This window comes from Peromyscus leucopus, chromosome 19 (genome assembly GCF_004664715.2).
Source record: "Peromyscus leucopus breed LL Stock chromosome 19, UCI_PerLeu_2.1, whole genome shotgun sequence".
NCBI classification, from domain to species: Eukaryota; Metazoa; Chordata; class Mammalia; order Rodentia; family Cricetidae; genus Peromyscus; species Peromyscus leucopus.
This window is the reverse complement of record NC_051079.1, coordinates 32,912,992-32,926,771: the sequence shown is the minus strand read 5'-3', so window position 1 is coordinate 32,926,771 and position 13,780 is coordinate 32,912,992. Positions and strand designations below refer to the sequence as shown.

The 13,780-nt window shown below is 44.6% G+C and overlaps 1 protein-coding gene across 1 annotated transcript in view; it reads left to right on the top strand.

The window, feature by feature from the left end:
* The first annotated feature begins 6,274 nt into the window (after nucleotides 1-6,274).
* Nucleotides 6,275-13,780, top strand: part of Mcc (MCC regulator of WNT signaling pathway) — a 96,402-nt gene continuing 88,896 nt past the window's right edge. Inside the window, exon 1 of the mRNA XM_028881750.2 lies at nucleotides 6,275-8,239. Coding sequence (XP_028737583.1) covers nucleotides 8,115-8,239 — 125 coding nt within the window. The 5' untranslated portion in view covers nucleotides 6,275-8,114. The remainder of the gene's footprint in view (nucleotides 8,240-13,780) is intronic.

The following is a 13,780-nucleotide window of genomic DNA, read 5'->3' as shown; positions in this document are numbered from 1 at the left end:
TTTTCTGTGAACACCCACTGGAATTTTTCACTCATCAGAGTCACTCTTGATTCTGAGATGCCAACACAGACACCACTCGGATCTACCAGAGGCATTGGTTCATTCTTACCTGCTTGTATCTTGTTTTCAAAGAGACACTATGTTCAAACTTTTAAACTGCTGTGTAAATATATGCTCACTTAATTTTTTTTAATGTGGTAATTCAAAGCATTAAAAAAAAACCTACCAGGGTTATTTTTAAAAAGCAATTTTAAAATTTCAACTTGTCAGGCTTGGGGTAGTACAGCTTTATAATCCTAACTACTCAGAAGGGTGAGGAAGGAGAATTACAAGTTCAGTGTCTGCCTGAGCTACAGGGAGAACTCAAGGCCAGGCTGGACAACTTAATGAGCCTTTGTCTCAAACTAAAAGGTTAAAATGGTCTGTGCTGAACCTCAGAGGTGGACCGCTTGCCTAGAGCACACGAAGCCCAGCTACACTCCTCACTCCTCCAAGGAAATAAGCATGTCAGTGGCGCATTATTTATAACTGGGGTGGGGGGTTACTTGTCTAAGACAGGTGGAACGCTATAGCCCAGGTGGCTCCCCATCTTGAGGCAATCCTCCTGCCTCAGTATCTCAAATCCTGGGATTACAGGCCTTTGCCACCACGTCCGGCTTTACATGACTATTTTTCAAGTGTATCCTATCACTATATATTCCTTTCGTATTCAGAAAGGAAACAGTTGAAGAAAAGTTTTCAGCTAGGGGAAAAAAAACATTTTTGGTTTTGTTGTAGACACCGTTCTCGGAGGCCTTGGAAAGTTCTGGGGAACTCTCATGTCTCACGATCACAGGTGGCTTAAATCTGGTGTAGAAGGCGATGGAGGAAGATGGGTTGGTCTTATGCTCAGTCAGCTGCCTTCACGTTTGACAGCCAGGCAGGCAGATGAACCGCTCCATACCCAAGGCCAGATGAGCGGCTGAGCAAGGCCGCTGGTGCTAACTCCTCACTCCAGGATTCTCTGCGTGACATTTTTTGGTTTTGGTTTTTGCACTTAGATGGAAATTTTACCTAAATGATTATCCCTTTGATTGCAAGAGAATAATGGCATTACGGTATTTCCAGTGGTCTTTGGTGAACTGGAACTTTCTAAAGGCCTTATCAGAGCAAGTTCTTTTAAACAGAAAGTGCTACTTTTGTGTTCAATAACAGTAAAATGGTATTAAGTAAATGTGGTTTCTAACTTGTACTTATCCAAAGGCCATCACTGTGGGCGCTTATTATTGGTGAGACTCCCCCCTATTTTTCTTCCCCCACCCCCACTGTGTGTGTGTGTGTGTGTGTGTGTGTGTGTGTGTGTGTGTATGAGAGCGTGCATGTGTGCATGTATGCTTAAGCACACACAAACACAAGCAGGAGCCTTTTTCCTCCTGTCTAGCTTTTATTTTTTAAAGAAAATTGTACATGATTTCAACTTTGAGCTGGCAAGCCCTCCAGTCTTAGACCTTAAAGCATGACCATTATGATATTTATTAGGATTTATGTTTGCAAAGACAAAGCTGTTTGCTCAGGGGATAGTAAAAAGACAATAGAAAACTTTATGATGCTTTATCCGAGGTTGCTCAGCTCCTTTGGGGCTTATTTGTGTTTAAGCCTTCTCACATAATAGCTTTTGATGGCATTTTTTACCCCTCCCCCCCTGATACCAATCATGTCTAAGGCCAGCTTGTATTTGCATTTGTACATAAGTCTTAAAAGTTACCTTGTACACACTTCACTAGAGAGATGCCTTTCAAATTATAAAAAACAAACAAATAAACAAAATAAACAACAACAACAAAAAACCCTAAGATCCAGGAAAGAGAATGTAAGGAAATGTCAGCCTAGTTTTCCCGATCCCTTACAAAGATGGATTGATTCTAGAAAAAGCTAAATGCAATGAGCAGACAGTGCTGTGCTGTCTTGATGTATGCCTGGGTAAATGATGTCTGTGTGAAGCTTCCTCGGCTTCTGGAAGAGCAATGCACGTGAAATTTGTTCTGGGCCTGGAGGAAGTTTTACCATTTCCAAATATTATAGTGCCTTGACCAAACAGAACTGTAAACAATAAATGGTGTTTACATTGGGGGATCACCTGAAGAAATCCAACATCTGTCCAATAATTATTGATAACACTGGAATTGGTTGAATAAAAGTAGGTTTGCTAAATTAGGACTGTGAGATCGATTCTAGATGGAATTTTAGAAATTGTCCTCGGATTGAAGTGAAATGCTGGGTAAGGAGCCAATACCAATCAGAAAGAGAAGACAGAATACTTGTATTAATTTTCTGCTGCTCTGCACCAAACTGCTGCCAGCATGGTCCAAGGGACGCATCCTTACATTTCCAAACTGAGCAGGTGCACAGATCGGCCTGCACTTACACATGGACCCACATTCACATCAGCAGTGGGATGGGGCACTTCCTGTCTCGAAGCTCTCTATCTTCAGAAAACAAGCCTCCTGCGTTGTCACACAAAGGTGTTCAAGAAAGAAAATGTGCAGTTTCAGTGAAATGGAATAGGGAGAGTATTTTCTTTCATGTGCTTTTTTTTTTTTCTCCTGAGATGAAGATGTAGTTTGCAGTCATTTTCTTTGTTAGCTCCTTGTCCTTTCTTCTTTGTGAATAGCATTCTGTGGTGACATGGTGATTGCTGCAACTCTGTGCTCCTTCGTGGCATTTGAATTTGTCTCCCCTTCTCTGACTTGCCCCTGCCACCCCTTCCCCTAAGGGGAGCTGGGACAGAGCTTAGAATCAGAATTGGAATACCCTGAGTACTATTAGTGGTGACCAGCCCAGTGTGACCCCGAGAAAGTAACCTCGCATCTTGCCATATTTTAAACGGGAGAGGTGCTGACCCCCTTTCCAGGATGGCTGAGAGGGTTAACACATTAATGATGGCATTGCATTTTTCAAGAAGCCAGTTCATAATGCTCTTAGGTTTGACAGCTGAGATGAATGTGATGATTAAAGATCAGTGGCCTCTGTGGGATAAGCTAAAGCCCAGTGAAGAGCATTAACAGAACCATAAAGCCCCCGGTATCACCACACGGCACGGGCCTTTCCACCAGGCCTCACATTCCCAGACAGGTCTGTCTCAAGGCTTGATCTGGGATTGTACCACTAGCAGAGATGTGCCTAAAGGATTTTATTCCCAGCAGTTGAAATGATGCATTTGTTTGTTTGTTTTAATTTCACTTTTACCATGTTTTCGTTTACATGTGTGTATGTGTTTGTACACACACATACCACAGTGTACCTGTGGAGGCCAGAGGACACCTTGCAGGACTTGGTTTTCTCCTTCCAACATGTGGCTTCCAGGGATGGAACCCCAATCCTCAGGTTTAGCCACAAGCACCTTTACCCTTTGGACCATCTCGCTGGCCCTCCCTGTTTGTTTATATTAAACATTATTTCACTTAGGCAGCTCCAGCGATTTATATGGCTAGATACAGGTATTTATAGGGGTTTTCCTTCCTCCCTCCCCCTCATGATAGTGTTAAGGCCTTGAAATGAGCTCAGGATATGTATTAAGTGCCAGATTTTAAAAAAAAAAAAAATCCAGGAAAAACAAAACACTCCGATGTTTAATCACAAACCGAACGTCTGTAGCTATAGGGAAAATCTAGACTCCCAGTGATATTGACCTCTAGAAATGTGCAGGCGAGGCGCCGCAGCCGCAGGCTTTCTGGCTGGGCTCCGCTGGTCGCATCAGTCAGAAATTGAATTTCCACTAGGAGGAGGAAGAACCCACGATGCAATTACTGCGATAATGGGGAGAAAAGCAGAGGCACGTTGTTTCAAGCTATTTCTTGCCTTTTTCATTGGAAATGTAGCAGGCATTTGTGTATGGTAAAGCAAAGAGAACAGTAACGACCAGATGGTAAAGGTGTAATGAGAAACGCTTGTTGCTCCTAGCTCCTGTTAAATAGGTAATCCCCAAATGATTGACATGTAGCTGGAGCTACCGACAGAAACTGGCGTTCCCCAGTATCACACACTGTGGGAACTTGGGTGCTTCTGTCTACATTAGGGGTGAGGATGGAGATGTCTAGGTTTTCTAGCTCTTGTTTGATACTGTCAGACACAGTATTTCCTGGTGTCTGTTGGTGCCCATAAGAAGCTTGGAGAGGAAGAAGAGGGAGGTTATGTAAATCACCAAGTGACTCAAACAGAAATAGAAGGGTTTTTTGGGGAGTGCATTTTTTGTTTGTTTGTTTTTTTTTTTTTTTTTTTTTTTAGCAGTTTTTGCGTGTTACCTGGGTTACAGTAAATAAAACAGGCACTTCATAGTGAGTCTGTTTTTCCATGTACAAAATGATTTGATCAGTCAGGATATGCAGTAAGTAATAGCAAGCAATCCCTGATATCAAATATCTTACTAGGAGCTTACTAGGAGCTCATGGAGGTAGGTAGGGGTGTGTGTGTGTGTGTGTGTGTGTGTGTTGTGTGCACGAACCTCACCTAGATCTCAATTTGTCAACTGTATCTCTTCTGGAATGTCACTATTCACCATGACCCCGAGAAGGACATGTGGTAAATCCTACAAGAGTTCTTAATGACAAAATGGTGTGTAATCACCCATCTCATGGGCCAAAATAAGTTAGAGGGCCTCTATTAGCCTCAGGCGGGCAGGGAAGTAGAGCTGCACTCTTGTGCCCAGGAGGCAGTAATGCACACAGTGCTGGTGAGGGCCCTGCTGGCCACCTCAGTAGGACTGCTAATGTTTATCTTCCAGGTGGAGCCCCACATCACTCACCGGGAGAGGAGGCAGAGGTGCCGTTTGAAAGAGGATTGTGTAAATGGGTTTATAAAACCCTGAGTGGACCTCTCGGCATCATAAAAATATGTAAATAAATAACTGAAAAATTAAAAGATCAGTTTGACACTGCTTTTTTCAAATGAATATACAATGGAAACAAAGCTTGTTGGGATATAGCAAAAACAAAGTTAAACAGAATGCTTATGACAATTTATGCCTATATTTTTAAAAAGAGAAGTGACAAGCCGGGCGGTGGTGGTGCACGCCTTTAATCCCAGCACTCGGGAGGCAGAGCCAGGCGGATCTCTGTGAGTTCGAGGCCAGCCTGGGCTACCAAGTGAGCTCCAGGAAAGGCGCAAAGCTACACAGAGAAACCCTGTCTTGAAAAACCAAATAAGTAAATAAATAAATAAATAAATAAATAAATAAAAATAAAAAAGAGAAATCTCGAGAATACCTATCACTGTATCTCAAGATGCTCGAGGAGCCAGGACAAACTGAACCTAAAATTAGTAGAAGGAACGAAATGATGGTCAAACCGGCAGTAGATGAGACCGAACCCAAGAATACACAAAGGACCCTAGAAACCAAGAGCTGGTTCTCTAAGGCTGACATAGACCCTTGACTAGACTAAGAAATGAAAAAGGCAAACAATCAGAGATAATACAGAGACTGCATCTCCGAGTGGTCGCTCGTAATTGGTCACTGAAGATTATCGTCCACAACCCAGAAGATTCCCAGATGCCAGCACCACACAGGACCTGAAGCACCCGGCTACCACCGTTTCTCCCCTCCTGCTTGAGTCCCTGCTTCTTATTCTCCAAAAACTCCAGGATTCCTTTAGTCCGTTTGATTATAGTGACCACGGTTCCTATCAAACCCCCATGGCACTAGGTAGTCTCTTAGACATTTGGTATCATCAATCCAGAGATGTCTGATACTTGTTAAAGGCACTGCTAAATTCAAGAGGCTTCCTAGTGCTTTAAAAAAAAAAAAAAAAAAAAACAAAAAAAAAAAAAAAAAAAAAAAAAAAAACATACTTATGGGAAAATGTAGGGATGTGAGCCAAACATCCTTGCCCTCAGCTAAAAGGGTTGTTTCCCCCTGACAGTCCCCGTTAGCTGCCAGCGCTGTCCCCGACTGAGTTCAGGCTCCCCAGAGTCTCTCACTCCTGCACACCCCTCCAGGCAGACTTTTCCCGCTGGAAGCCAGGGCAAAGGTGGCTCAGCACCACATGTCATACTCTCCCTCTCCATCTGGTGTCTCCTAAACCCAGCCATCCCCACAGGATCTTTGTTTAGGATGGGCCGGAGCAGTCACTTAGCCGCCCTTTCCTCATCTACACACTGAACCTCTTCATTGTGGATGGGGTTCTGCAGTCTCTGGACAGCCCGGGTGGTGGTAGTAGCCTGTTGTTCCATAAAGACTGCAGAAAAGGAGGAACGTGGGAGGGAGGGAGGGTGGGTGGGGGCGGGCACGGATGCTCGTTAAGCTTGTGTGGGAAGCATCGCACAGAAAACTGGGTCTAGCGAACTAACCGGATGTTGAGAGCCAGCATAGCCATGGCAGAGTCCAAAGCAGAGACTGGCGTTGGCCTGCCATCAATTTCAGTGTGATCTTCACAAGAGTGTGTATTCTGCAGGTGTGTGAATACAACACACACTATCTGGGGGTGGGAATAAAGAGCAGCAGCAAGAGCTCACGATGCCCCCTGGGGACCCGAAGGGAACAGTAGTCTACATGTAGATGTTTCAGAGAAAGACAGGAGCTGTTGATTTAGCCACCAAAGCTGGTTTTGATATACTAACATTTTGTGCACTTCTCTGGCTTCCAACAATTAGTGGATTGCGGATGGAAAAGTCCTACAACGCACCAAAGGAGATTGTTCTGCTTAGGAAAGCTTCCGCTTAGGTGTGGCTTTTTGGGTGCTAGGGATTAAACCCGGAGCCACTGAGCAATGTCTCCAGGCCCTTAGAAGTGGCCTTGCTCTTACTTCTGGACCCACTGACTCCGGTGGCTTCACCTTGAGTGGCTGTTATTTGGAGTTGAGGTTATCATTGAACACAGTAGTTCACATCAGTGTTCTTCTGAAAGCAGCTGTCCCGTGAAGGTTTACGATAGATCATTCAAAAGCCTTGCTTGCCTAATTCTTGTTTCCAGAGTTCTGAGGGTCCCAGGTCCCTCTGCCCAGGGTGATACCATTGGAAACGTAGCAGATTTGGGGAAGGGGAGGATGTACGCGGTAGTGGGTAAGAAAAGCCTTACCCTTTCCTGGCCACAGGCCTGAAAATGCACACCTGCAGAGCTGGCTGGAGAGCACATATGGTTCTTGGCATTCGGAAAACCTTGTTGAAAGTGAAATTAAAATTTCCCTGCTGGACAGGAAATTAATAACCGCTGAGTAGAGCAGACAAGGCCAGAGCTAGACCACTTGTTCCCTCACCTAGGACGTTTTATTGTTATGTAAATGAGATCAGCTGCTACTGCCCAAGGGGAATTGAGGAGGGTAGAGGGAAATAACGGGACGGATTCCTTATGGTTTACATTCCCTCTGCAAAAGCGTTTTCCTGGCATGCACTAATTTTTTGTACTCCATCAGTGCATAGGCACAGGGAAGCTTCGGGGCCTCTTTTGTCATTATTTCTATAAAGTAGCCTTCATGGCTGCGACACACTGCCATTTACTCATTTCATAACACTTCTAGATCACCCACAGTGAGCTGGGCCATATGCCACCAGGGCGGGGGAGGTGGCTAGGGCTGAATAATGGAATATCTAGTGTCTGCCTTCTGGGACTTTACAGTTTGGAAAAAGAGGATATTGGATAGCAACCACGAGTCCCCCACCCCCGCTGGAAGACCCATTACACCACTTAGTGTTTGGGGTTGAAAAGTAACTGAAGCATGCTGTGGAAAACGAAGCAAATTGGTAGAAGGAACTAAGGGACAGGCCTTGGAGACTGTGGATGAAGCCACTCTGTGTAGACTTGGGTGCATTACTCTGGGGAATTTTCTTGAGATGCAGAATCGGCCGGTCCGTTTCTTGGTTAGGAGCCAGCAGGCACTCTGTAGAGGCAGAATGAGGGAGTATTAGAAAGGCAAAACCCTGCATCTCCTCCCAAGGCTCTGTAAATTTTCATGGGGGCTTCAAGGGTTAGTTTGGGTTAGTTAGTTGGAGCAGGTGAGTGCCTTATTAGGGGCATTCCAGTGTTGAGAGCAATAGCTTGAAGCCATAAAATGTAGAATCATTCTCCAAAAGGCACAATGTCAACACATCCATGTGTCCCATCTTCTGTCCTGTGTTCTTGGTCCTAGTGTGAGCAGTCACACCTCATGAGAGAGCATGAAGACGTCCAGGAGCGCACAACCCTTCGCTATGAGGAGCGCATCACGGAACTCCACAGCATCATTGCGGAGCTGAACAAGAAGATAGACCGCCTGCAGGGCACCACCATCAGGTACGTCTGGCTGCTCCATCTAGCCTGTGCTTGTCCTTGGTGTGCTGGAGTTGGAGCAGGCCTGTGAGTCACTGTGCCAGTCATATCCCTTGATTTCTTTTGTCCCCTTCTGATTCTGATCCTCACAACCATCCCAGCAGGTAGATAGGGTGGGAGTCGTGATCCTCCGTTGATTGCTAAGGGTATAGAATCAGCAATCAACTAAAAGGCTTTATTAACCTTTATTAAGCGGTGGGTGCTGCTCTGTCCTAGAGAGACAGCAGTCTGGTATCCTTACAGCCTCCTTTGTTTACCAGATCTGCTCCAGACTTCATGCCTCCCTTACTGCTTCTGAGACCCATGGATGTGGCTTACAGCTAAGCGTTATATGGGATTCTCCATAATCTGTTAATATTTTGAGCTTATCCCAAGCTGTACATCATCGCTGACACTCATCCTCTTAGCAGATTCCTAAGGCAAGCCTTGACTCATCACTTCACTAGAAAGAAAGATGTGACCCATCAGTTTACTGGTGAGAAAGGCAGGCGTCAAGAGTGCTGATGGAGAAACAGTTATGTTCAGCAGAGAACGGAGATAAGAGCTGGAGCCCAGAGACTCGCTTTTGCTTAGTTTTCTTTCTCTGAAGATGCCCGTCAGGGACTCTGCCTCCCTGGCTTATCGGTTCATTTGGCTCCGGAATCTGCAACACTCAGTTCCCTGAATTTGCCCTGTGGTTCAGGGACACTTGCTGAGGAGCTCACGGTGGTGGACAGGGAGCATCCCTGTGCAGAGAAGCTGTTAGTACCTACGTTCCTAAACAAAGGGTGCTTGGTTCGGGAAGCATTCGCATAAGCCAGCATTGAAAGAATCTCAGGAGCAGCTGCTCCGAATTCTCCCTGGAGAAGTTCTGGCTCATAAGACGCTTTGGATGTATTTTGTTCCAACTCTGAGAGGCGCAGTAATGATGGGGCTTCTTGGTGAGGGTGCTGACGGGCATCTGTTTTCTGGGCAAAATCATGGAAAATTTTACACTGACTTGGAACCACACAATAAATTTCATATTCTAATTTAGGTCCTTAAGGTTTTAAAATTGTATCCTGGTCTATGGAGTGATTGTGGGTTAGAAATACATGAGGAAAAAAAAAAAGATTTTAGCCCAAAGATATGATTATAGTAGATTTCAAAGAGCCTAACAGAGAATGTTGGCAAATTGGTGATTTTCACAAAAATGAGTTGTACTTTTAAAATCCTGAGAAGGTGACAGTGAACAGGTGTAGTCAGTTGTGAGATAAGCACAACACATATCAAGGGAACAACTCAATCTTGAGATGTTTAAATTGGATGTAATGGCCTGACCGTTGCACTTGTGTGTTCTGTGAGCGGCTTGACCGTAAACATGCATTTGTGCCTCTGATTTATAGGACGATTGCATCTGTGCAGACGTCACACAACACTCTACCTGTTTCCATTATGTAAATGAGCTAACTCCTCCTCCAGGGGACACCCAGCCAGCTTGTAAGATGTGCTAGATGGGCCAGTGAGAAAAGGGTCTTCCAGAGGCTAGGGCATGACCCCCGCGGCACAACACACACCCCCCCCAGCTCTCCAGGGATTCTATTTGTCCCCTATCCCTGATATGCTGTGGCAGCCCCAGCTCAGGAACAACACCCCATGGATGAATTTCTAACTGCTGTGACATACCCCAGTATCTGTTTGCATCCTTTTTCTGATACCCAAGTAAAGGGAAAGCAGAGGTAGTGGAGGGCTGGAGAGAGATGGTTCAGCAGGTGAGAGCACTGGCTGCTCTTCCAAAGGTCCCTGAGTTTAATTCCCAGCAACCACATGGTGGCTCACAACCATCTATAGTGGGATTTGATGTCTCCTTCTGGCATAAAGTGGTACATGTAGGCAGAGCACTCATAAACATAAAAATAAGTAAAAAAAAAAAAAAAAAAAAAAAAAGTAGTGGAAGTGTTGTATATGTCTTCATCCGCATAGGACTTTGAATTCTCTTCTTAGTTATGCACCTAAAAACTCACACCAAAAATGTTTCCTTTTCTTCCTTGCAACATGGAGCTCTCCTAGTTGACCTATGTTAAGGGAACATGCACCTACTAAAGAATATGATAACGGTGCCACAGTTAACCGCATGGCCCTTTGCGGTATCCATGCTCTTAGAAAGAAAGAATAATCTTGGTGTCAGTGTCTCACAAAGGAACATGGAACAAAGCAGAAGTAGCTCAGCAAGGCAACTCTGCTTTTACAAAAGGGATGCGTGAGAACCCCACCGGGGTGGGCAGGCCCAAGCACGTGGGACATGATATGCACTAGGGTTTTATTCCAGTACAGGTGGTAACTGTCTTTTCCCCATTGTCTGGGATCCAACCTCATGCTCTTTCAACACGGGCTGGTTTTACAATAGTCAGAGCAAAGGAGATGAAGGAAGGAAGGACGAGGTGGGCGCACAAAAGTTTTACTGGGTATTAAAACATTTGCATCAAAGTCTGTAAGGGAAGAGATAAAAGATTTGCATAAAAGTCTTACAAGCTGGAAGAGATAAGAGGAATTAAATCCCTTGTCCTAAATAGGTTTTATATTGTTTGACACAAAAGGCTAGCATTTGATGTTTCTTAGAATACCATTGAACTACAAAGAAAAAGTAGTTGTAATACAATATTATAGTGACAATATTAATATAATATATAATATGTATAATATATAGTGCAAATACAATTTGTACATATATAATATATTATATATGTATAAGATATATACAATGTATAATATAATATAATATAATATTATATTATATTATAGAGTGACTAGAGTGACAAGTGAGGGAGATGTAGGGCTGCCACTATGCCATAAGTTAGAAAGGATGGTGTTTGAAACCTGGAATTTGCTAATCTATTGCCTAGAAATTGTGAGCAGTTTATTAGATTAGAGCAAGCTAATACAGGGGTAGGCCTCCTAAGAATAAAGATTTTGGAACACTTCACTAGGTAAAACACTGATTCTGGGCTGGGGATGTGGCTTGGTGGGTAAGGGCATCTGTTGCTCGTGCAGAGCACATGAGTGCAGCTCCTAGAACCTATATGGTGGTCCATAGCACCAGTAGCTCCAGTCTGGGGAGTCTGATACCTGTTTTTGGCCTCCATGGGCACCAGGGGACATATACATACATGCAGCAAAACACTTGTGCACATAACATAAATAAATCTTTAGAAGAAGAAAGAAAGCACTAAATCAAACTAAGTGAGCTGCTGCCCAAACCAAAATAAACAGGTTCCCTAGGAGAAAGAATAAGGAAGTTTTAATACTGACAGCTCCAGCTTCATGACCAGTAGAGAAGAGAGCTAAAGTTGACGTCTTTTTCTGGTTTTGTGTATATGCATTTCATTTCTCCTCTTGATTTTTCTGCTACTTGTATGTGGTGAATGGGTGAAACTTGTAATTTGGTGGCTAGGTTTGATAATGTCTAGTCATCTTTGCCATTGGCTCAAGGAGGTCCCCTGCCAGTAGATACAATAGCTGATGGTGTAGGGGCCTCCCATTTTGAGGAGCAGCTGAACTCATCCCATTGACCAGAGGGACAGTTACAGAAGGCTGCTGCTATGCTGTTGTGGTTGAGAAATTTAACTGATCGGGAGGGCTTATGGGATGGTCACTGAGCAGTCCTCGAGTGTAGACTGTAAGGACTGTCTCCTGGCCCAAGTACTGTTCCCTGTTCTTTCTCTTATCTCCCCCAAATCAAAGGCATTCAGGGCCTGGGCCAACTTCCCAGACCCCCTTCGCAGCTGTGTTCTGGATACTTTTCAGTCTGGTAATGAAGGGCCTGGGAGAAAGTAGAGGCATTAATCATTCCCACTAGGCCGTGATAGTGGCAGCAGACGTACAGTGTAGATGCAAGGGTCTGCCTTGACTGGCCAGACACGAAGTTCTGGACAGATATGTAGCAGCAGCAACAGGTGCCTGGTTTCTGGGGAACCAGAGCTGGGGTGACCAACCAACAGCTCCTCGGGGCCTCCATCCACCACCTCTGTCTTCTCCGTTGTTCTTCCACCAGCTTTGCAAGCACAGACCCGCCTAAAAGCAAGGCTGTCTGTCTGACTCTTTTAGTACAGTTTGTTTTCCTAACCGATCCCTGCCGATGTGCCCTAAACCTCATCTCCTAGAGACAAACACGGAACATTTTGTGTACATGTCCTTCTGAAAATTTTCTCTTAAATATTTTAAACATACTGGCTCATGCACCCCACAGCACATAACAGTTTTATAATATGTGCTTTTTCATTTCACAGTGTATTATGAGTGCCTTTTGAAAGGTGTTTGACTTGTGGAGGTTTTATAATGGGATCAAAAATATGAAAAAAAATATATGATCATAGTGCGCTTTGGATCCAAAAAAGAAAAGGAATGACGTCTAAGCAAATTGAACATGAGATCTTCTCTTTCCCATAAGCAGCTCTTGTAACACCAACCCTTCCCTGCTAACCCTTATGGCTCATCCATGTTCTCAACTTTGTTTCCCTGTTCACTCTGAGCTGACTGCTGGCTGTCTTCTTGCCTCAGCAGTTTTCTGTTGTGGAATATTTGTATATTGTGTGAAGATGTATTTGCTGAGATTGGTGTAATAAAAAACTGAATGGCTGGCCAGTAGGTAGGCAGGAGGTATAGAAGGGATTTCCGGGAAGAGAAAGGAAGAGGAGGAGAATGCAGGTACAGGAGACACAGCAAAGAAACAGGAGGTGCAGGATGGAAGCGAGGTAACACCACGCGATAGAACGTACAGTAATACAAATGGGTTAAGTTATAAGAGCTAGCTTGGAACAAGCCTAAGCTATAGGCCAAGCTTCCATAATTAATAAGAAGTCTCCGTGTCATTATTTGGGAGCTGGCTGACAGGACAAAGACAGACTCATTAGAATTCTCCCCCCCAGCCCCATTTCCTATGGACTGAAAACTGCCCTTCCTCATCCGGTCGTCACCCATGCGATGTGTAGAGATGGGCCTGTGGGAGATGATTTGGGTCAGATGAACTCATGAGGGTAGGGTTGTCATGGCGGAATCTGCCTTCATGAAAAGAGACACCAGAGAGCTTGTACGTGTGTCCAGGCTCCCTCCAAGCCAGTCCATTACACAATTGGAAGGCAAGTATCCGAAAGCCAGGCAGAGGATCCATCCAGGAAGTGACCGAGCTAGCGAGGCTTTCAGGCTTTCCAGCCCGTGAGAAGATACATTTCTGTCATTTGAGCCATCCAGCCTGTGCTAGTCTGTTCTGATCTGGCCACTTGAGCTGCATAAGATGCTAATGATTTCTCTTTCTCCCAAATCTCCTCCCCGCCCCTTCCTGCTCTTCCCCCTTCCCTTCCCTCCTTCCCTGTTCCCTTTTGTGATGCTGAAGATAGAACCCAGAGCCCAACACGTGCTATGCACATGGCCTCCCATGCCAGCCCAACAGTTTTCATTTATTTGTTCGTTGGTTGGTTTTTGGAGATAGCATCTAGCTATATAGCCCAAGCTGGTTATTCTGGTTTGCTTTCTGTTGCCATGATAAACACC